General features: G+C 46.2%; 2 protein-coding genes across 2 annotated transcripts in view; both read left to right on the top strand.

The window, feature by feature from the left end:
* TSPEAR (thrombospondin type laminin G domain and EAR repeats) overlaps positions 1–23,926 on the top strand; it is a 66,549-nt gene that overhangs the window by 7,321 nt on the left and 35,302 nt on the right. The gene's annotated exons all lie outside the window — the stretch shown is intronic.
* Positions 1,299–2,003, top strand: LOC115873490 (keratin-associated protein 10-8-like; the record flags this gene model as incomplete). The annotated part of the gene is made up of 1 exon (XM_030888650.1): positions 1,299–2,003. A coding segment is annotated over one exon (705 nt), but the record flags the coding sequence as incomplete, so codon positions are not given.

Raw genomic sequence — 23,926 nt, 5'->3', positions numbered from 1 at the left:
TTTTAAATCATTTTATTAGGGGCTCATACAACTCTTATCACAATCCATACATACATCAATTGTGTAAAGCATATTTGTACATTCATTGCCCTCATCAGTCTCAAAACATTTGCTCCCCACCTACGCCCCTGGCATCAGCTAATTTTCCCCTCCCTCCCCGTTCCCCCCTCCTTCATGAATCCTTGATAATTTATAAATTATTATTTTTTCATATCTGACACCGACCACTGTGTCCCTTCACCCACTTTCCTGTTGACTGTCACCCTGGGAGGGCGTTAATATGTAGATCATTGTGATTGGTTCCCCCTTTTCCCCCCACCTTCCCCTTTCCCTCCCGGTATCGCTACTCTCATGATCGGTCCTGAGGGGCTCATCTGTCCTGGATTCCCGGTTTCCAGCTCTGATCTGTACCACTACTGAAAGAGGCTGTAACTCGTTACGGGAGATGAAAGCCTCATCTTTCGCCAACAGAGCGGCTGGTGGCTTCAAGTTGACCTTGTGGTTAACAGCCCGCTACGTACACCCTGCAGACAGTATTGAATTGCACCTTAGTATCCCGGCCTGTGGGAGAAAGATTACTTTGCACTCCTGTAAAGAGGTCATGTCTCAGAAACCCACAGGGACAGTTCTAACCGGTTCTAGAAGGTCGCTGTGAGTTGGAATCAACTAGATGACTGGCGGTGGGTGAGACCCTGTCTGTGAAACGGGCATACGAGCAGCACGTACCTCAGAACGTCATTGGTCGGGTATTCACCCACCGACGCAATGGTTCCTGGCACATAACAAGAACTATGATGAAGTATTTGCTACAAAAATAAAAAGAAAGACAACTCCCAAGCTATGGATCCAAAAGAGGTGTTCGTCCCAGAATAAAGAGCTTAGGGGAGCCAGGGGAACAAAATGGGCTCTGTTTCAACTGAACGGTGTGACGTTCGGGAGAAAGGATAGCAAGACATCGCAGAAGGCAGGTCAGACATGACAGTCAGGGGTGCCGCCCCATGGTCCCGGCAGCAGGAGGGCTCCCTCCCTACCCCCCACCTCCCCACCCCAAGCAGCATGCCTTACACGGCTTCCTCTTTTACGAGCTGAGCTACGTGCTGTGGGTCCATGATGGGTGTCCTCAAGGGACTGCTTGCTCCAAACAAGGAAAGAAGCTCCCAGGGCCCTCTTTGGGGACAACACACAACACAGAGGGATATAAAAGGCCCAGAGGCCCAGAGCTCCTCACACACACACTCACACACTCACTCACTCATCCACTCACTCACTCACCCCTCCTCCTGCTCCACCTCCTCCTCCTCGACCACCTCGCCTTCTCCCACCCATCTACCATGTCTGTCTGCTCCAGTGACCTGAGCTATGGCAGCCGAGTCTGCCTGCCTGGTTCCACCGAGTCTTGCACCGGCTCCTCCTGGGAGGTGGACAACTGCCCCGAGAGCTGCTGCGAGCCCTCCTGCTGTGCCCCCAGCTGCTGCCAGTCCTCCTGCTGTGCCCCCACCTGCTGTGCCCCCTCCTGCTGCCAGTCCTCCTGCTGTGCCCCAGCCTCCTGCCTGACCCTCATCTGCAGCCCTGTGAGCTGTGGGTCCAGCCCCTGCCAATCAGGCTGCACTAGCTCCTGTGGGCCCTCCTGCTGCCAGCCTGCATGCTGTACACCCATCTGCTGCAAGCCTGTCTGTTGCACACCTGTCTGCTGCAAGCCAGTCTGCTGTACACCCATCTGCTGCACACCTGTCTGCTGCAAGCCCGTCTGCTGCACACCTGCTCCCTGCTGTATGCCCGTCTGCTGTGGGGTTGGCCCCTGCTCCTCCTCCTCATGCTGCCAGCCCTCTCCCTGTGCCCCCTCCTGCTGCAAACCCTCCTCCTGCATGTCCCTCATCTGCCAACCTGTGTGCAAGCCCGCCTGCTGTGCCCCTGCCTCCTCCTCCATGTCCCTGCTCTGCCGCCCTGCATGCCCTCGCCCGGCCTGCTGTGGCACCTCGACCTGCAAGGACCCCTGCTGCTGAGTGGACACCAACCCCTCTTCACCCCCAACACAGCCTGGCTTTCTCCTAATAGTCTGCCCCAGAGTCCCACCACCCTCCAACTGGCTGTGCGGGGTCTGCAAGTCCTTGGGTGGACGTCTTCTACCCCTGGATCTCATTTCTTGCCCCTCTTTCAATCTTGGCCCATATAAGTGATCTGTGTGCCAGCAAATAAAGTCACTGTCCCTGCCCCTTAGAAGGCTTCTTTTGCATATTTGGGAAAACTGGGCCCCAGAGTTGGATGTGGCCTTGGGACTGGAGCTGTTGGGTAACCCTGGTCTGAGCTTTGTCCAGGGAGACTGGGTCTCTCCCACTCTGTTAAGCTTACCTCCTTGGGCAGTTTGGGGGGAGGACTTCACACTGAGGGGGAGGCAGGGGCAGAGCAGCATGGCATGGTCCTCAGGGGCCTTTCTGCCAGGGGCGGGAGCTGGTGGGCCTCAAATGCCCTCCAGCTACACCTCAGAAAAACTGTTTAGCCAAGTGTGATGTGATGATGTCATGACCAGGAAGAACCCCGTTGCTTGGAGGGGGCTCCCTGAACCCTGGTGCTGCTCAGATCCCCAGGATGGGGGTTACCACCCCTGGCCACCAGGGGATCCCAGTGCAGCACCCTCCTTGCCTGGGGCTCAGGGTGTCCTGCCCCTCCCCCAGACTCAGGAGCTGGCCTGTCCTTCTGGGTACATGCCCACACCTCCCAGCCCAGACTTGAGCCCTTGCCCTATCTCACAGCCCTGTAGTATAAAGTTACTGAGGGGTGGGGGGCCAGCCCCCACCGCTACTACCCACGGGTTCAGTAATGCACAATTGTACGGTTGAGGTATATAAGTATCACATTAAAGTCACTGAGAGCATGAGCGATAGAAGAGGCGTTACAATAATGCATTCAGACACATTACATGGTAGCATTGCTCACCTCAGCCCAGCTTGGTGGTCACGTGGAGAGAGGGGGAAGGGAAGGACGGGAAAGAGAACAAGGGAGAGACGAAGGGAGAGGAGAGGGGGAAGACAGGGGAGCGGCCAGCAAGAACCCAGCAAGAGAGAGATCTCTATTGCTGACCCACGCCTATATACCTTTGGGGGTGTGCAAGCCCCTAATTCCAGGTAAAGACATATGTCACAGGAAGGGTTTACACTATAGGTTATACAGCAATGAGAGGAGGTGGTCTAGGGACATACACCCAATAGGAAGAGGAGGGATTGGGGATATACATGTGACAAGATGGGCGGATCCTAGATTTAGGAGGGCAGCTTAACTTTGACCTGTTCCCTGGGTCTCCATAGGAACCATTATCAATAGGGTGTAAACTCCTCCTACAGGAGCCTGTCCATTGTCCCCAGCAGCAAGGAGCAGGCCCACCCCTGTAATGTGGGGAGACAGCGGTCTGGCAGCAGGGAAGATGTTTGTGAGCTGACCTGGGCCCACACAGCCCCACCAGCTTCAGATGCCCACAACCAGCTCCCACTTCTGTCCTTGCCCCAGCCCTCACCCCCTGCCTCCTCCCCCTCTCATTGCTCAGTCTTCTGCACTGCAGCCAGGCAAGGGCTCCCAAAAGCACTCACCCGATGAAAACCCACAGCACACCTGTGAGGCACATCAAGGCTTTTCCTGAAGACTCAGCCCTTCCACCCAGCCTCCACGTCACCTTTTGTTGCCCCCTGGCAGCCCCTCTCCACCAGGCCGTGGGCGGGCCCTCCTCCTTGGGGTCTGTCATGGACCTGCAGTTTCTGGGAGAGAGAGCCATTCATGGAACCCTTATGCAGTTTCCTGTCCTCTCTCCACTGTCCTCCAGCTTTCCCCCACCCCACCCGAAGGCACTACAATCTCCCTGAACATCCTTCCTGCCTTCCACCGCCCCCTCCCCACTCAGCCATCCACCCAGTCCCAGCTCAGCCATCCACCCACCTCCCAGCTCAGCCATCCACCCAGCACCAGCCCAGCCATCCACCTAGTGCCAGCTCAGCCATCCACCCACCTCCCAGCTCAGCCATCCACCCAGCACCAGCCCAGCCATCCACCCAGTCCCAGCTCAGCCATCCACCCACCTCCCAGCTCAGCCATCCACCCAGTCCCAGCTCAGCCATCCACCCACCTCCCAGCTCAGACATCCACCCACCTCCCAGCAGCCCCTGAAAGCTCCCTCCTGACACGTAACCTCCCATGCTCCCAATGACACTTTTCTTTGCCAGTTTCATTTTTATTTCTAATTAAATGCATATTTTCTTTGTTTTTGTTTTAATCATTTTATTGGGGGCTCGTACAACTCTTATCACAATCCATACATCCATCCATTGTGTCAAGCACATTTGTACATTTGTTGCCATTATCATTCTCAAAACATTTGCTTTCTACTTGAGCCCTTGGTATCAACTCCTCATTTTCCCCTCTCTCTGCCCCTCTCCCTCACGAACTCTTGATAATTTATGAATTATTATTAATTTGTGACATCTTACACTGTCTGACATCTCCCTTCACCCACTTTTCTGTTGTCCGTCCCCAAGGATGGGGTTATAGGTAGATCCTTGTAATCCGCTGGTCTAGCCGGATTTGTAAGATAGAATTGGGATCACGATATTGTCCAGGGAGGAAGCATTTAAGAACTAGGGGAAAGTTGTATGTTTCATCGCTGCTACACTGCACCCTGAGTGGCTTGTTTCCTCCCCGCAACCCTTCTGTAAGGGGATGTCCAGTTGCCTACAGATGGGGTCCCCCCTCCACACTCCTCCTCATTCACACTGATATGTTTTTTTGTTCTTTGATGCCTGCTACCTGATCCCTTCGACACCTCATGATCACACAGGCCGGTGTGCTTCTTCCATGTGGGCTTTGTTGCTTTTGAGCTAGACGGCCGTTTGCTTACCTTCAAGTCTTTAAGACTCCAGATGCTATGTCTTTTGATAGCCAGGCACCATCAGCTTTCTTCACCACATTTGCTTATGCACCCATTTTGTCTTCAGCAATTGTGTTGGGAAGGTGAGCATCACAGAATGCAAGGTTGTTAGAACGTGTTTTTGTGTTGATGGAGGGCTTGAGCAGAGGCCCCAAAGTCCATCCACTACCTTAATGTATTGCCATATAAATATATGTACATAGGCCAATGCCTCAATATTAATGAATTAATATAGTTACACAAGTGCACACCTATGTTTATATTTCTATCCTAGATCTTTCCTCGGTTTCCTTTTACCTTCCTCCTCTCCACCATCACACTCGCCCTTCATCTGCTACTTAGTAATTCCTCTCAGCTAGATTGCTGTTGCTCCAACACCACGAGGATCTCTACATCCTCCTTGTTACTTTAATTCCCTATTTGTTCCCCTGTCAGTAGCATTGTTTGCTCATCTCTCCTTTCCCCCAACCTCCTCCTCCCCTCAGGTGCCTCCAGAACCATCGCTTCCATTGCTTCCCATGCCTGTCTTACATTGATAGGCAAAACAACAATAACAGAGGCAAAATAAAAAGAAAGCAGATTGAATAAAAAGAGAAAAAAAATTTAAACTAGCCCCCAAAAATAAAAAACCCAAAGCATACAAATTCCAGGTCTGTCCACTGACCTTTGTGACTATCTCCCCACTGCTCCTGGGGGGTTCCAGGAACTGCCCCTCCTAACCTGAAGTCTATTTGGGGGGCTCCTCAGAGTTTCCGTGGCTTGGCTTTGCTCCCTTTGCTGATCTGTTATGTTCCCTTCTTCGTTCACCCCATTGTGGGTGTAGTCAGACTGGACTCACTCCCTACCGTGTGTCCCCAGTATCGTCCTCTGTCTCAGTATGCTCCAGCGAGAGGGGACATCCCGTCTTGAGCTGTTGTCAGTCCTGCAGTCCTCTCTGTGCCTTTCCAGCTCCATGCAGGGCCTTTAACCTAGGGGACTGCTGTGTCAGTGTGGGGTCTAGTCCCTCGCTCTCTCGTTTTCCTTCTTGGTTTGCTTCTGTATGGGCATGGCAGCCTGGCCCCTCTCCCCAGCCTGCAAGTTTTGTGTTGTCCTCTATAGTACATACTTCTGGGAGGCAGAGGTCAATTTGACTCTGATTGGAGCTGGCCCTGTAGACTTCTTTGTTCATGAGTTACTCCATGTGGTTACGTTGCCCTTGAGATTTGGCGGGCTGTGGTAGGGTCTGCATGCTCACTCCCATTTCTGTGGAGACATGATCAATACCCTCTCCTGGGTGGATTACTGCCCTACTCCCCCAGTGCCATCATCTCCCTCTTTCTACCACCCCCTTTGCTCCCCCACCCCCACCCCTTTCCCCTTCTTTATGTTGGAATGACATGTACATCCTTGGGTTTGGTCTGTCCCCCACCCGATTGCCTGTACCTCAGCCCATAAAGTGTGAAATAAGTGACTTCTTCTATACCTACTATGCTGATTACATTTGAGTCAGTGGACTCATGTTGTGCTTGTCCTTTTGTGATTGGCTAACTTTACTTAGCATCATTTCCTCCAACTCTTCCCATGAAACCATGGGCTTCATGGGATCATCAGTGTGTTTTAGTGATACCTAGTCTCCATTGTGTGTATGTGACAGGGTTTTCTAATCCACTCATCTATGGATGGAAACTTAGGTTGTTTCTGTTTCTTTGTGATTGCGAATTGTGCTGCAGTAAACATTGGAGCACAGGTTACTGGTCTTGGTCTATTTCTTGCCTCTTCTGGGTATGTGCCCAGTAGAGGGATTGCTGGGTCATGGGGTAACTCAATTCCCATTTGCTTTAATTATGGACAGATGGCTTTCCACAGTGGCTGTATAATCTACACGACCACCATCAGTGGAGGAGTTCCTATCTCACCACACCCTCTCCAACATGCATCGCTCTCTGATTTTCTGATTTGGGTGTTAGGTGGTGTCTCATAGTTGTTTTAGTTTGCATTTTTCTGATGGCTAATGATTGGGAGCATTTTCTCATATGTTTATTGGCCATTTGGCTCTCCTCCCTAGTGAAACTTCTGTTCAGGTCTCCAAAAGAGGAAGAAGAGAAATCAAAGAAGTGGGGGTAGGGTGTAAGCTCCTCTGAGGGGCTTGATAACTGGTATAAATTGTTGAATACAAAAGTGATGATCTGACATGTAAAACCTTTGCCTAATTCACAGTTTCAAGAACTGTTAGAGTATAATCGTTCCTAGTGATGTGTTATTATTTTTTAGATTTCATTTGGTTCTGTTGTGGTGTCACCCTTTCCATCTCTTATTCTTGATATTGCCGTCTTCTCTTCCTTTCCCTTTGTTAAATTTTCCTGTAATTTGTGAATTTTGCTAATCTTTTCAAAGAATCAATTGTTACTTTGGTGTTTTCTTTTCTATTGTTTTCTGTTTTCCAATTTATTTATTTCTGCTCTAATCTCCATGAGTTATGTTTTCCTGGTATCTGAGTGTTTATTTTGTTGCTCTTGTTCTAAGTGAAGATGCTGGTTAAGTTGTTGATTTTGATTCTCACTTATTTTTTTCATGTGTGCATTTATGGTTATTTATTTATTGCCTCACTGTGTTCCAAAGGTTTTGAGATATTATGTTTTAATTTTCATTTGTTTCAAGGAATTTAAAACCTCCATCCCTATTACATCAGTTACCCAGTACCTTCAAGCAGTGTGTTATTCCATTTCCATGAACTTGATTTTTTGCCTTTGCTCCTTCTATGGTAGATTTCTAATCTTATGACATTGTGGTCTGAGAAAACAGATCATAAAATCTCAATACTAAAAAACAAAAAATGTAATGGCTTGCTTTGTGCTCTAACATGCTATCTATTCTAGAGACTGTTCCGTGTGTGGTAGGAAAGAGTGCATACTGTTACTGCGGGGGGATTAATTGTTTTGTGGAGTTTCTTTACCAGTGATCTCTTTTCCCCTCATGAGTTGTGTACTGAAATATCCTATTGCTATTGTTGTATTCTACCTAAGTGTCTTCCACCATTTGTCCAATTTGTCCAGTTGTGTTAGCTTGGGTGTTGATGTGATGCTGGAAATTATGTAACTGGTATATCAGATGTCAGCAGGGTTAGCCAAAGTGAAGAGATTTCAACAGAGGTTTCAGACCAATAGCAGACTACAAAGAAGGAATGGGCTGTCCACTTCTGAGAAATTAGCCATGAAAAACCTTAAAGATAAAATGGAAGCATTATCAGATAGTGAACAGCTCATGAAAAGAAGCAGGATATTGCCAGAGGGAGTGCCAGAATATGAGCCCTCAGGTACGAAGGCACTCAAGTTATGACCAAGGAAGAGCTGCCTTCTCAAAATTGAGTCAACCAAAGCTATGTGGATGGGATAAAGTCTATGGAAGTAATGCCTTCAAGACCTGAATTTGCTCATGGGGCATGATTCCCAATGAGAAGAAACAGCTGTAAACATCTAGTAATAATGGGAACTTGGAATATATGAAGTATTTTTTTAATAAACCATTTTATTGGGGGATCTTATAGCTCTTATAACAATCCATACATCAATTGTACAAAAGCACATTTGTACATATGCTGCCATCATCACTCTCAAACGCGCTCTTTCTACTTGAGCCCTTGCTTTCAGCTCCTCTTTTTTCCCCTCCTTCCCCCACCCTCCCTCCCTCATGAACCCTTGATAATTTATAAATTATTTTTATTTTCATATCTTAAACATCCTCTCTCTCCCTTCACCTACATTTCTGTTGTTCATCCCCTGGAAGTGGGGGGGTGTTATACATTGATCATTGCAATCGGTTTCCCTTTCTCCTCCCATCTTTCCCCTACCCTCATGGTATCGCTACTCCCATTACTGTTCCTGAGAGGTTTATCCGTCCTGGATTCTGTGTGTCAAGTGCTCTTATCTATACCAGTGTACGTGCTGTGGTCTAGCTGGATTTGTAAGGTAGAACTGGGTGATGATAGTGGGGGGAGGAAGCATTAAAGAACTAGAGGAAAATTGTATGTTTTGTTGGTGCTCTACTGCACCCTGGCTTTCCAACTGACTAGAAGAGATGCATATTTATACCGATTCCAAAGAAAGGTGACCCAACAGAATTCTCAAAATCTATAACAATATCATTAATATTATCATGCAAGTAAAATTTTGCTGAAGATCAATAAAAATTGCAGCAATACATTGACAGGGAGCTGCCAGAGGTTCAGGCCCGATTTGGAAGAGGACATGGAACAAGGGATATCATTGTTGATGCCAGATGGATCTTGACTGAAAGCAGAGAATATCAGAAAGATGTTTATTTGTGTTTCATTGACTATGCAAAGGCATTTGACTGTGCGGACCACCAAAACTATGGATAGCCTTGAGAAGAATGGGAATCCCAGAACACGACATTGTGCTCATGTGGAGCCTCTACCTGAGACAAGAGGTGTTCTTGTGTGAACAGAACAAGAGCATACTGCAAAGTTTATTACTTTTTCAAAAAGTGTGTGTCAGGGTTGTATCCTCTCCTCATAACGATTCAATCTGCATGTTGACCAAATATTATGAGAAGCTCTTTTATATGAAGAAGAACGTGTCATCAGAATCTGAGGAAGGTTAATTAACAATTTGTGATACACAGGTTACACAACATTGCTTGCTAGAAGTGGGAACTCTTGGATGACTTGGTTATGAAGCTCAAAGATTTCAGCCTTCAGTATGGATTACAACTCAATGTAAAGAAGACAAGACTGGACCAATAGGTAACATCATGATAAATGGAGAAAGATTGAAGCTGTCGGGATTTCATCTTGCTTGCATCAGCAATCAATGTTCATGGAAGCAGTAGTCAAGAGATCAAATGTCATATTGTATTGGATAAATCTGCTGCACAAGAGTTTTTTAAAGTATTGAAATGGAAAGATGTTACTTTGAGAACTAAGGTGCACTTGCCTCCCCCCACCTTTTAACACTAAATATTTCATTCTACTGCCTTCTATCCTCTAATAGCTGTTAAGAAGAGAAATATAATTAAAGTTATTTTGTATCCTTTGTGTATGATAGTTTCCTTCTTTTTAATACTGCTTTCAGGATGCTCTCTTTATCATTCCATTTTGAGAGTATAATTATGATATATCTTAATATAGACACCACTGGGTCATCCTGCTTGTAGTTCTTTGTCAATCATGGACTTGTAGATTTGTGTTCTTCATTAGGTTGGGGAAATAGTCTGTCATTATTTCTTCCAGTTTCTTCTACTGTCTTGTTATTTCTTTCACAGTCCTTAAACCTCCACTCATCTGTCAGTTAGTTGGACTGTGGTGGCTTGCTCATTGGTGGGAGGCTTGGAGGTATGCTACCGGTATTTAAAATACCAACAGCTTTACCCACAGTTAACAAGAGTTCTTGGAACTTGCAGACTAACACAGCCTAGAGTTAGCTGGCACTCTTCTGGGTGATTAGCCGCTACAAGTTTTCTGAATAGCAATGTAACATGATCTGATGTAGTGCTGGAAGAAGAGCCCAAATTGTGTCCTCAAAGTAGAATCACATTTAATGACCTGGATGGGGCAAACCTTTTGTCACCTTCTCCTGATGATGAGGCCCAACTTGAAATGGGAAGAAATAATTGCAAACATTCATTAGTAACTGGAACATGGGACATGCAAAGTGTGAATCTAGGAAAATTGGAATTTGTCAAAAAGATTTTAGCAAGCTGAAATAGACTGGTATAGGCCATTTTTAATTAGAAATTCATATAGTTTACTATGTCAGGAATGACAAATTCAAGAGGAATGCCATTGCATTCACGATTAAAGAGAACCTTTCAAAATCTATTTTCAAGTACAATGCTGTTGGTGATAGTGTAATATCTACATACCTACAAGAAAGACCAGTTAATGCACTTTTATTCAAATTTATACCCCAACCACTAATGCCAGTGATGAAAAATTGAAGAATACCAAATGCTTCCATCTTAAATTGATCAAACATGCCATCAAGATACATCGATAATTACTGGTTATTGGAATGCCAAAGTGAATGGATCCACAGTTGGAAAATTGGCTGTGGTGATAGAAATAAAGCTCAATATTGCCTGATAGAACTTTTCAAAACAAATGACTTCTTCATTGCAAGTACATTTTTTCAAAAACACAAATGGAAGTGTATACACATGGGCTTCAGCAAATGGAGTTCCCAGGAGTCAAACTGACGACAGTTGCAAGGACAAAATGATGGAGAAGTTTAGCCTCATCGGACTATCAAGTATGTAAGTTCAACTTGAAGATTAAGAGAATGAAAACAAACCCTAACCCTAAGCCTAAATCTAACCCTAAGTCTAACCCTAACCCTAAACCTAAGTCTAACCCTAATCCTAACCCTAAGTCTAAGTCTAACCCTCACCCTAATCCTAACCCTAGCCCTAAGTCTAACCCTAGCCCTAAGTCTAACCCTAACCCTAATCCTAACCCTAGCCCTAATCCTAACCTTAAGTCTAACCCTAACCCTAAATCTAACCCTCACCCTAATCCTAACCCTAAATCTAACCCTCACCCTAATCCTAACCCTAGCCCTAAGTCTAACCCTAACCCTAATCCTAACCCTGTCTAACCCTCACCCTAATCCTAACCCTAGCCCTAAATCTAACCCTAACTCTAATCCTAACCCTAAATCTAACCCTAACCCTAATCCTAACCCTAGCCCTAAATCTAACCCTAACCCTAATTCTAACTCTAACCCTATCTAATCCTAACCCTAACCTAAGGGGGAAAAAAAGAAAATGAAAACAAGCCCACAAGAGCCAAAATATGACCTTGAGGATTTCCCATCTGAATTTAGAGACCATCCTAAGAATGTATTTGATGTATTGAACACTCAGGACTGAAGAACAAATGAGCTGTGTGATGACATCAAGCATGTCACAGGTGAAGAAAACAAAAGGTCATGAAAGAGGAAAGAAAGAAAGAAAGAGAGATAGAAAGAAAGAAAGAAAGAAAGAAAGAAAGAAAGAAAGAAAGAAAGAAAGAAAGAAAGAACAAACCCAGGTGATGTTAGGAGAGACTCTGGAACTTGCTCTTGGACATAGAGGATCTAAAGCAAATGGAAGAAATGATGAAGTGAAAAAGTTGAGCAGGAAGCTTCAAAGGGAAGTATAAGCAGAAAAAATTGAAGTATAATGAAATAAGCAAAGACCTGAAATTAGAAGGCCAAAAGGAAGAGCATGCCCAGTATATGTGAATCTGAGAGGACTGAAGAACAAAATCAAGCGTTGAGTTGCTATTTTCAAGGAGTCTATGAGATGGGACAAAGAGGGAGCTTTCTTCTCCCATAAAGAGTGATGGTCTTGGAAACCCACAGAGGCAATCCTATGAGTTGGGAGGCCATGGTCTCTTGCTGCTCAGAGGTGTTGGAGAGAATTTGTCTTGGAAGCTGCTCACCTATCTCATGCAGTCTGGCACTGCCCTAACCTGGAATTCTCATGGCCCTCGGCTACTCCTAGGACCTTTAGAACAAATCCCACTTGAAGTCGCCAGGAAAATGTCCCTAGACAATCTCTCCAATTGAATCATGTCTTCCCTGCTTAGTAAGAACAATGAGAAAAAATGGAAAATAATGAAGCAAGTAGTCAAGCTTATCAAACAAGCAAGGAGGTTTATTCAAGCAGAAAGTGCCTTGCAAAGGGGAGATGTGAAAGCAGCCAAGCAGTTGTGGGAAGATTAGAGTGGATTAGAGTACAATCAGAAGGGAGGGGCCTCAAGGACGTGGCCTGTTCCTAGTTAAGCAGACTCGGTGGAAAAGCCTGTCTCTTTTCCTGGGCATGGACCCTGCATCTGTGGTACCAAACTTCTGTTCTTTGGACGTGAGCCAATAGCTCACATATTTCCTGCTGACTATGGGAGCTATGAGTGGCCTATCACACTGTGCACTGTCCTCGGATCCATATTACTCTCCAGCCTCAAGCCTGACTTGCTGACCTTGGATTCACCCATTTTTGCCTCCACCAGCCTGTGGTCTTCCTGCCTCCCGGCTCATCAGCCTGACAGCTACATGAGTTGAGAAAAGCCCCAGTTTAACATCTGACTCACAGACTTGAAATGGACTGGACTTACCTGCTTCTGTGACTATGTGAGCGGTTTTCTTGACATAAGAGCATGTATCACCGGTTATGCTTTTGATAGCATAACCTATGTTTTTGATAGGTGTTGAGTTGGCTGTGACTCAGAGTGACTGTGCACAACAGAACAAAGCCCTGGTCTGTCCTGCACCATCCTCACAAACGTTGCCATGTTTGAGGCAGTTGTTGCAGGCATTGTGTCAATTCAAGCATGATGCCCATTGCTGGACACTGGTCTCCCCTGATCATATGCCCAAGGTACGCGAGACAGTCTCTCCACCCACACGTCTAAGGAGCCCTCTGGGGAGACCTCTTCCAGGACAGATTTGCTCATTCTTCTGGAAGGTTTATTCAATATTCTTTCCAACACCATTATTCAAATACATCAACTATTATGCACTTTTCCTTATTCACTCTCCAGCTCTCGTGTGCATACGAGACTATTGAAAATACCATGGTTTTGGTCAGGTACACCTTTGTCTTCAAAGAATTTATCTTAATGTCAAAACCAAAGACATCACTAGGAAGGAAATTACAGAATGATGTCTCACAAACAAATCTCCACCTCCCCCCTAAACTAATAAATCAAACTCAACAATGTGTAAAAGTAATTATAAATGATAAATCTTGAATTATATTACTGAAGAATTCTATGGACAAAGTATTGAGTGATGCAGGAAACATCAAAAGAAGAAGGAAGAAATGTGCAGTCACCATACCCAAAAGAATCGATGGATATAGAGTCATTTCAAGAACTAGCATATGATCAAGAACCAATGGTACTGGAGGTGGTGGCCGGGGGTGTTTTGTTATTATTGTGTTTTACTTCCCACAATATCTTACCCATTCTTTTCGGGCTAGTATTCTTTCTGAAGAGAAGTTCAATGTAGTTGTTTTCCCCTTGTTCTCTAAAGGGAATTATTTATTTACCTCTGCTTAGTTCAAGATTGTTCTCTTTATATTTGATTTTCTGGAATTTGCATATGTTGTATCCAGGTGTAGATTTTTCATAGTTATCGTAATTGGTTTTTACTGAGGCTCCTTGATGTTGTGGGCTTGTGTCTTCTAGGGAGTTTTAAAAATTCACAACCTTTGCTCCTTCAGATATGTCTTTGGCTTCTCTCTCTGATATTCCCATTGTGTGTGTATCGCACCTTCTGTAACTGTCCTACAGTTCTTGGATACTCTCTCACATCTGATCCATTTCCCCCCATACTTTTTATTTTGTGAGGGTTTGCATTGAGCTATGTTGGAATCCATGGATTCTTTCCTTCTGTCTACTCTTTCCTTTAGTCTACTGATTAGTCTTTAGGAATTTTTTATTTGTTATAGTATTCTTAATTTCTAATACTTTTAAACTTCTTCTTAGAGTATCTGCCTCTCTACTTACATTAATAATCTGTTCTTGCATATTGTCCACGTTTCCCATTAGAATCCTTACTGTATGTAAGATATGACAAAATAATAGTAATTTATAAATGATCAAGGGTTTATGAGGGAGGGGGTGGTGGGGAGGGAGGGGAAAAATGAGGAGCTGATACCAAGGGCTCAAGTAGAAAGCAAATGTTTTGAGAGTGATGAGGGCAACAAAGGGACAAATGTGCTTGACACAATGGATGGATGGATGGATTGTGAGAAGAGTTGTACGAGCCCCCAATAAAATGATTTTCTTAAAAGAATCCTTACTGTGTTAGGCACAGTTAATTTTAATTCCCTATCTGATCATTTCAAAGTCTATGCGTATGGAAGTTTTGTTCTGATGCTTTCTCTGTCTCTTCAGACTGTGGTTTTTGTTGGTTTGTTGCTTGTTTTTTGTCTCTAGCATTCCTCATCAGTTTGTATTGAAAGTTGCACATATGTATATGTTAGGTTAAAAAAAGCTAAATATGTTTTTGTATGAAAGTTTATGTTTGCCTGACCAAGAACTAACCTGTATTTAATTCCTGTTGTTGACTACGACTGTTTCCTCTAATGTTTTGTTTCCTTTGCTGTTTTGTGTTTCTTTAGGGCTTCCTTTTCAAGTGGAGTGTAAGGTTTGCAGTTCTTTTAGCTGCAATCCCTTGTCTTAAGACAGGATCCTGTTGTTGTGAACATAGGATATGGAGAGAGGACTCACTATGTAATTCTATTATCTAGTCCCAAATGTCTAACGATTCTGTGCTTCTGGTGTGAAAACTTTACAAGTGCATCTCAGCTTAAAACAAAATCATTAAAAACACCCTATGTCATACAGGAAGGACAGAATGGACTAGAATTGTGTATTCACCTTCTCCCATGTTTGCTAGGTTCTGATAAAACCAAGACTGTTTAGCTTTTAGGAAAAATAGCTTTTCTTGGATACAGGCCTTGTTAGAGACAACAGAGACTCTGCTGATATTTTTAAATAGTCACCGTTCCCCTCTCCTGATAGAACTGTATGGGGATTTTTCTCAAATATTCCCCTGGGAAGATGGTGGGGCAATTTACAAAAGTCAATATGGTGTACAATTCACAAAAGTATGGGGACCTCCTAAGGCCGGTCATACCATTTTTATTTTTCAAGTTAGTCCAACTTAAGCGGACCCCTTGGGAAGGGTTATTAAAAAGGCTGTAGATAGATGCTCTGGACACGAAGCAGGAAGATCCCCATGGGAGAGGCTGCCCAGAGGGGGTTGAGAATTGGTAACCTGTTTGCAGTCCAGGATGACTTGGGCATGAATTAGAAACAGGAAGGCCTAAGAAGCCACTATTCTCCTTATCCCAGAGAGGAGCCGAACCTTGGAGAACTCGTTCTTGCGTTAGAACCCAAGCAGAAGGAACACATGGAAAGTGGACACACCAATCCAGTAGGTAGAGAGAGACATTTTTCCCACAAGAAAGGGTGGAGAGCACAGGCCTGGAGGTCAGGGTTTAGTCCCAGCCTGTCTCTCACAACTTGTGACTCTGGGCAGACCACTCAACACCTCTGGACTCGGTGTTCTTTCTTTTTGTCTCCTGATTTTAAAAAAATCATTTTATTGGGGGCTCATACAACTCAGCACAACCCATACATCAATTGAATCAGGCATGTTTGTACATATGCTTCTCTTCTAGACATTTACTTTCTATTGAGCCCTTGGTACCAGCTCTTCCCCCACCCCCCATGCCTCCCAATAGACTGAACATTGTTATTATTCTCATCTCTCTCAATGTTCTTTCTTCAAAAGTGACAGCAGCCCTTTGTAGAGAGCAGCGTTGCATAGCGTGCAAACGGCAGTGATTGCCCGCAGGCAGTGCAGTTGTTCACCAAACAGTGATCCCAATACATGAAGGAGGACCCAGAACACTCCTGCTCCCCAACATCCCCTGCCCTCACGGCCCCCGTAGACCCAAATTGGGACCATGCCCTCTGCCTCCTGCTCTTTGGGGACGACAGACAGGAATGTGCTACTGTGACCCAGAACACTTGAGAATATTTACAAGCTTGACAACATCCACAGCAAACAAACATCCCCGATGTGATCCTGGAAGCAGTGCTGACACCATCCAGGAAGGGAGTCTTCTGGATCTTTTGTTGAGACAACACACAGGACAAGGGATATAAAAGCCCACCATCCCAGAGCACCTCATTCGCTCGCGCTCGCTCTCTCTCTCCCTCCCCCCTCCCCCTCACGCACACACACACACACACACACTCACACTCACACTCACACTCTCTTTCCACCATCTTCCCTGTTCCCTTCACAATGGCTTTATCCACTATTTCCAGCTGCTCCAGTGACCAGAGCTATGGTGGCCGTGTCTGCTTGCCCAGTTCCACTGAGTCTTGCACCGGCTCCTCCTGCCCCAAGAGCTGCTGCAAGCCCCCTTGCTGCACCTCCTCCTGCTGCCAGTCCTCCTGCTGTGCCCGCACCTGCTGTGCCCCCACCTGCTGCCAGTTCTCCTGCTGTGCCCCCACCTGCTGCCAGTCCTCCTGCTGTGCCCCCACCTGCTGCCAGTCCTCCTGCTGTGCCCCCACCTGCTGCCAGTCCTCCTGCTGTGCTCCAGCCTCCTGCCTGACCCTCATCTGCAGTCCTGTGAGTTGTGGGTCCAGCCCCTGCCAATCAGTCTGCACCAGCTCCTGTGGGCCTGCCTGCTGCCTGCCTGCGTGCTGCACATCCTCCCCCTGCTGTGTGCCCGTCTGCTGCAAGCCCATGTGCTGTACACCTGTCTGTTGTACACCTGTCTGCTGCACACCTGTTCCCTGCTGTGTGCCCGTCTGCTGTGTGCCCGTCTGCTGTGGGGCCGGCCCCTGCTCATCCTCATGCTGCCAGCCCTCTCTCTGTGCCCCCTCCTGCTGCAAACCCTCCTCCTGCATGTCCCTCATCTGCCAACCCGTGTGCAGGCCTGCCTGCTGTGCCCCTACCTCCTCCTCCATGTCCCTGCTCTGCCACCCTGCATGTCCCCGCCCAGCCTGTTGTGGCACCTCGTCCTGCCAAAAGCCCTGCAGCTGAGTGGGCACCAACGTCTCAGAGATATCCTGGTGTTCTCATGGTATCTTTGGAGTCAGAGCCCAGTCTGGGGTCTCTCATGCCCCAGAGTCATCACACCCTCCAGCTGACTGTACTGGGTCTGCACGTCCCCACGTGGATTCCCTGTGGCTCTGGATGAGCCAGCTTTCTAGCAGCTAGTTCTTGTGCTGCAAGTATGTCCCCTGCCAGCAGGGCCAGTGTGTGCCCATTAGCTGCATGCCTGTGTGCTGTGGGGCCTTCCTCTGCCCACCCGTCTCATGCTGCCAGTCCCCCTGCCTGTACTTCCTCCTGATATAAATTCTCCTCCTGCGTGCCTCTTATGTGCAAAGCTGCCTGCTGTCTCTCCACTGCCTCCTGCAGTGCTCCTGCCCCACTGCCCCCTGCCCTGCTCTCCAACCTGCTATCACCCCCTCTTCCAGCCAGAAGTCCTGCTGCTTAACAGTCACTGCTCCAGGGCTAGCGGGGTGCCAGGGTCTACTGTGGCCGATCACCTCATAGACTTTCTCAGTTCTGGTTCTGAACCTATTGGGCAACTTCCTCTATCTGAACTCAGGATATCGCTGCATCCTTCACAGTCCTGATGTGACCTTGGCCCCTTATCCTCCAAGAAATCCCCCAGTCTTGGTCCCCACCCCCACCCCAAGTCTCTGCCTCACCTGCCTGCTGGGGTTCCCCTTTTCTCCTCTGTTTCTGGGTTCCATGTACTTGGCTTCAACTTTCAATCATCAACACCTCATCGGGCACCCGAATAAAGCCACCCTGATCACCCAATCAGCTTTCCTGTCATCTGACCCTTGTGGTGGGAAGATGCAGCCTAGAACAAGGTTGGTCTCCATCAGACAGACATTCCATGAGACTCCGAAAATAACAAGGGTAGAAGGCTGGCGCTTCAGCGTGGGTCCCTGGAACTGAGGCCCTGTCCAGGAAGGCTCGGGTTCTGCTCTGTCTCCCTGCTCTGACCTCGCCCAAGGATGGTCATCCACAGTCTCTCTGTGGTCCGACCTCGCCCAAGGATGGTCATCCACAATCTCTCTGTGGTCCGGGGCATTCTCCAGGCCCTTGAGGAGCCCCTTTCCACCCACTATCCAACCAGGACAATTGACCCTGTCAGATCCATACCTAACACCCCATTTGGGTGGGTGACCATCCAGGGGCCCTATCCAGTTAGCAAAATCATGATGTCAATGAGAGAGGAGCCTGGTTCCGGGTCACAGGCATTAAAATGACTTCATTTGGAATCAAACGCAATGAAGGCATGGACAAGCTTCTGCCCAGCCAGCACCCCACTCCAAGTATTCCATTCTGGGAAAATCTAGTTTTTCTAGAGTCTGAAAGGGACACGTAACCATGTCTCCAACCTCATAACCAAGTGTCTTTGCTCAGTAAAGAGACATCTCGTACTGTGGTCAGGCCTGATCAAAACAAGGCTTTTGAATGCCTATTCACAACACAAAAGTCCATTGTAATAGACAGCTGCAAGAACTGGTAGGGAGTGAGCATCAGCTAGCGTGTGGCTCTTTCAAGCCTGAAGACGAGCTTTCCTGGACCTAACCACGGAGATGAAGCCCTTCCTCTGCCTCTGAAAGAAACCAGCTGTGGGGTGCAAACTACAGCATCTAGGGCTTCCTAGGATGGGTTAGGCAGACAGACTGATGGCTTTGCTTTTGCCATGTGTGTGAGTCTGGGTACTTTAGAGAAACAAATCCACAGCAACTCATGTATAAGAGAGAGTTTTATGTAAAGGTTATGTGCCTGTCAAGAAAACATCCCAACCCAGTGCTGCCCAAGCCCACAATTCCAACATTAGCCATTAACCTATATGTCCAACACCAATCCACAAAGTCCTCCTCCATCTCACAAAACAGACACAATGATGCCGCCGACTGCAGGAGGAAAGCTGAGTCAGGGAATGTGTAAACATCTCAGCACTGGCAGGGGTCTCCACACTGCTGCTCCAGCCCCCAGGGCTGCATCGGGATAGGTCCATGTGGCTTCTCCTTGGGGATGTCTTGTAGGAAGTCAGCCTTGCAAGCTGAAGCAGGGAACTGCTAAGGCAGCTGCACCCTGGTGCGACCATCACAAAGCAAGAGACCCTAGAACTCGAAAGGCGAGGTTCACCGAGCCATTTATCCCTCCGCCCTTCAATTAACCCCCCATGTGTTTATTGGCCAGGTTGACACAATAAACTAACTACCTCACCGTGGCTGAGGGAACATCTGGGATCAGAAATGGCCACAAACAGTGAAATATGGTTGAGGCTTGAACTTTGCATCGTTGTCCCTGGAGGTGTTTTAAGCCCGTGAGGGACCCGTCGCTCCCGCCCTGTGCCTGACTTTCCCTGTTCTTGCTCTTGGTTCAGATGGTGAGACATATTCACCAGCAGCATCACCTAATAGCCCCGGGCTACTCATTTGGTGATAAATTCATAAGCCGCTTGCCTTAGTTCTTTCTAAAATGACCTGTTTATGTTTTTAGCCCATTTTCTATGAGATGATTTGTATTTAGATTTGTAAAACTACATGAAGTAAACTACAGCTATATCTCCCATAAACATAGACAAACCCTCAACAGAATATTAACAAAATAAGTCTCACAATATGAAAGTAGGGTAATACATCACAACCAAATTGGACTCATCCCAGGGATGGAAGTCCAGCTCAACATTAAAAAAATCAACCAATAAAATTCACCATATGAAAGATTACGGAATAAAAATTACACGACAATTCAATAGAAACAGGAGCAAACTGATAAAACTCAGCACCGATGATGTGTGTTTTTTTTAAACCATCGACTCAGTGAACTAGAGGTACAACAGCAGGTGTTTACGCTGATAAAAGGCATCTACGAAACCTGTATCCAACACCAAACTCACTGGTAACAGACGGAGTACTTTGTCCTAGACCGGGAGCAAGACACAAATGTCTCTCTCTTACGGCTTCAATTTCACATCATATGCAAGCATCTATCCAGTACCATAAAGCAAGAAAAAGCAATACGAGACTTCAGATAAGAAAAATAAAGACGTTGATGAACAAGATCAAAGAAGACCAAAATTAATGGACACACACCTCATATTTAAGGGCTGTAACATTTGATACTGTTGTGATGTCAATTGTACACACATGGAGCTATAGTTTTAAAGCATTTCAATAAAAATCCCAGCAATATTTCTATGATATGGATACATTGATTTTTGAGGTCTGTTTGTAATCGCAAAGGAATTAGAATAGCCAAAATAACTGTGAAGAATGACACTGGACAATGCCCACTGACGGCTTCAAGACTCATTCACTGTAAAGCGATAGGAATCAAGACAAGTCGTCTGAGTGAAAGGAATAACGTAGAATAAGCCTTGATCCCTGCCTTCCGTGATTTGTAAAAATGGACCTTGGATCTAAATATAAAATGTAGAATTTTTTTAATTCTGTTGGGGGGGGGGAGAAAATCATTGTGCTCTAACGTTAGGCAAACCGTTCTTAGATTTAATCCAAAAGCCTGATCCATGAAGAGAAATAAAGAGGCAAATTGTACTTATCACTGTTAAACTTACTCTGTAAAGAAAAGGCTAAAGACAAGTCACAGACGGGCAGACTCTATCAACAAATCCCACAAGTGATGAACGAAATATAACTAAAAGTTCTTTTTCCAAGACCCCCCAAAACAGAGGTGTTAGTCATTGAAGGCCACCCTCTTGACACTGGGTTATGTGCTTTTCCATTTTTTGGTCTATGAAACCTAGGACTGATGGACCTATAGGGACAGCATGTAGAGTCCGGGGTCTGTGCAGAGGGGGCTACAGTGGTCATAGTGGTGGTGGTCAGGGGACGTTGTAAAAAGGCAACGATGTCAAGGAGTCTGTGGAGAAAAAGACTGTTTGGAAACTGACCATGGGAACAATCGGACAATTCCAGTCAACGAGTTTGAAATATGGAATGATATGATTTATGAATTAAATCCCAACTAGAAGAAAGAAAAACCAATAGTAAGAAAATCTCATAGAAGAGAGTGAGAGGGCTGGAATATGTGAAGAGACATTTTACCACCGACGCAAATAAGCCACACAAATAGACTCCCATTGTTGCTGGCTGTTGGTTGCCTGTGACCCCTCTCACGGCAAACCCATGTGCTTCAGAGGCAGCTACTTTTCTTGGCTGTAATCTTTATATATATATATATAATTTTAATAAATCATTTTATTGGGGGCTCTCACAGCTCTTGTAACAATCCATACATCCATTGTGTCAAACACATTTGTGTATATGTTGCCATCACCTTCTTCATGGCAGCTCATCTTCGATGATCTTCTTCGATGCCCATCGTTCGGTTCATGACTTCTTCCGGCATTGTCTTCTGTTTCTCCTGCTTTTTCGTTGAAGCTGTTAGAACTGGTTGTTGTGTACGTGCTGTTTTAGAGGAGCCTGGAGCCCTCTTCCTGAGTCGAAGAGCCCTGGGCTCTCTCTTGGGGGATTCGTATGAGATCTTCTATGAACTACCTGCCGGTAGCTGTCCTGAGGGTCCGGCTATCGCTATGTCTGCCTGTGGTTTCGCTCTTGTCCTGGCCGTCCAGTGTTCCGTTACTTGGAATGTGTGTTGGATATTCCTCTCATGTGACTGGTTGGGTTGTTGTGGGCCCACGAGGGCCTTGCTTCCCTCACTGATCTCTAAGTAGGCTTCACAGTTCTTGGAGCACCTCGGCTGGCCACCATCACCTTTTTCAAAACATTTTCTTTCCACTTGAGTCCTTGGTATCAGCTCCTCATTTTTTTCCCCTCCCTCCCCCAACCTCTCACCCTCATGAACCCTTGACAAATTTAAATGACTATTATTTTTTTATCTTACATTGTCCACTGTCTCCCTTTACCCATGTTTCTGTTGTTCGTCACCCTGGGGGGAGGTGTTAAATGTCAATCATTGTGATCGGTTCCCACTTTCTACCCCCACCTTCCCCCTACCCTCATGGTATCACTACTCCCAATATTGTTCCTGAAGGAAGGGTTTATCAAATCTGGATTCTGTGTGTCGAGAGCTCTTTTTTGGAGCCGTGTACATGCTCTGGTCTAGCTGGATTTGTAAGGTAGCATTCAGGTCATGATATTGGGGCGGAAGGAAGCATTAAAGAGCTAGAGGAATGTTGTATGTTTCATTGGTGCTATACTGCACCCTGGCTGGCTCATCTCTTCCTTGTGGCCTTTCTATGAGGGATGTCTAATTGTCTACAGATGGGCTTTGGATCTTTACTCTACCCCCTCATTTGCACTGATATGATCATTTGTTTTGGGTCTTCTGATGCCTGATACCTGATCATGTCAACGCCTCATGATCACACAGGCTAGTGTGCTTCTTCCATGTGGACTTTGTTGCTTCCCAGCTACATGGCCACTTGGTTATCTTCAAATCTTTAATACCCAAGATGCTATATGTTTTAATAGCCAGGAACCATCAGCTTTCTGCACCACATAATCTTAATGGAGGCAGATTGCCTAGTGGGTTCAAACTGCCAACCTTTCAGAACAGGTAAGCTCATACCGTTTGGGCCCCCATTTGCCATTGTTGTGTGCCGTCGAGTGATTCTGACTCATAGTGACCCTGTGTGACAGAGTAGGACTCTCTCAATGGGTTTCTCAAGCTGATCTTTATGAGATCAGATCACAGAGGCCTTTACGTGCCTGGCGGATTCTCCCCTGACCTTTCGGTTAGCAGGGAAACACTTCACCATTGACTAAGAAACCCAAACCACGTGGTACCGCACACTTATTCTAATGGCTACAATTAAAAAGATGCACAACACCAGGCATTGACGAGAAGGTAGAGGAAGTGAACTCACATGTGCCATTGGTAGCCCTGTAAAAATGCATAATCCCTTTGGAAAACAGTCTGACCAATAAAGGCATGTCCAGATAATCAACACAGCTCTAGTCGTAAATAAAATTGTAAGAAGGAACTCATTCAAAACGCACTGCCATAAAGTCGATTCTGACTTCGGGCGACCCTGCAGGGCAGAGTGGAACTGCCCTGTGGATTTCTAGGACTGTAAATCTTTAGGGGAAGAGAAAACCTCATCTTTCTCCCGAGGAATCCCTGGTGGTTGGTTTTGAACTGTTAAAGTTACGGTTAGCGGCCCAACCAAGGCTCTGGAAGATGCCTATTAGAACGCCTAAAATGAAAAACACAAAACCCCACAACAGCAAGCACTGGCAAGGACGTGTACCAACGAAAACTTTGTACATTGCTCGTGAAAATGCAGGCTGATACCGTCATTTTGGAAACTAGTTTGGCAGTTCCTTATTAAGTCAGACATGCGATTACCAAGTGGCCCAGCAACCCCTCTCGTAGGCTTTGCTCAAGAAACTGGAGAGCTTCCTTATCATACACAAACCTGCACACAACATTTATCGCAGCTGTGCAGTCATTAAAACACAGCACACAGCATTCGTCCATTGACTAGACAAAC

The sequence above is a fragment of the Echinops telfairi genome, unplaced genomic scaffold, assembly GCF_000313985.2.
Source record: "Echinops telfairi isolate 266 unplaced genomic scaffold, ASM31398v2 ScPeMD7_7469;HRSCAF=8507_0, whole genome shotgun sequence".
Taxonomy (NCBI): domain Eukaryota; kingdom Metazoa; phylum Chordata; class Mammalia; order Afrosoricida; family Tenrecidae; genus Echinops; species Echinops telfairi.
This window is presented reverse-complemented; position numbering and strand designations above follow the sequence as displayed.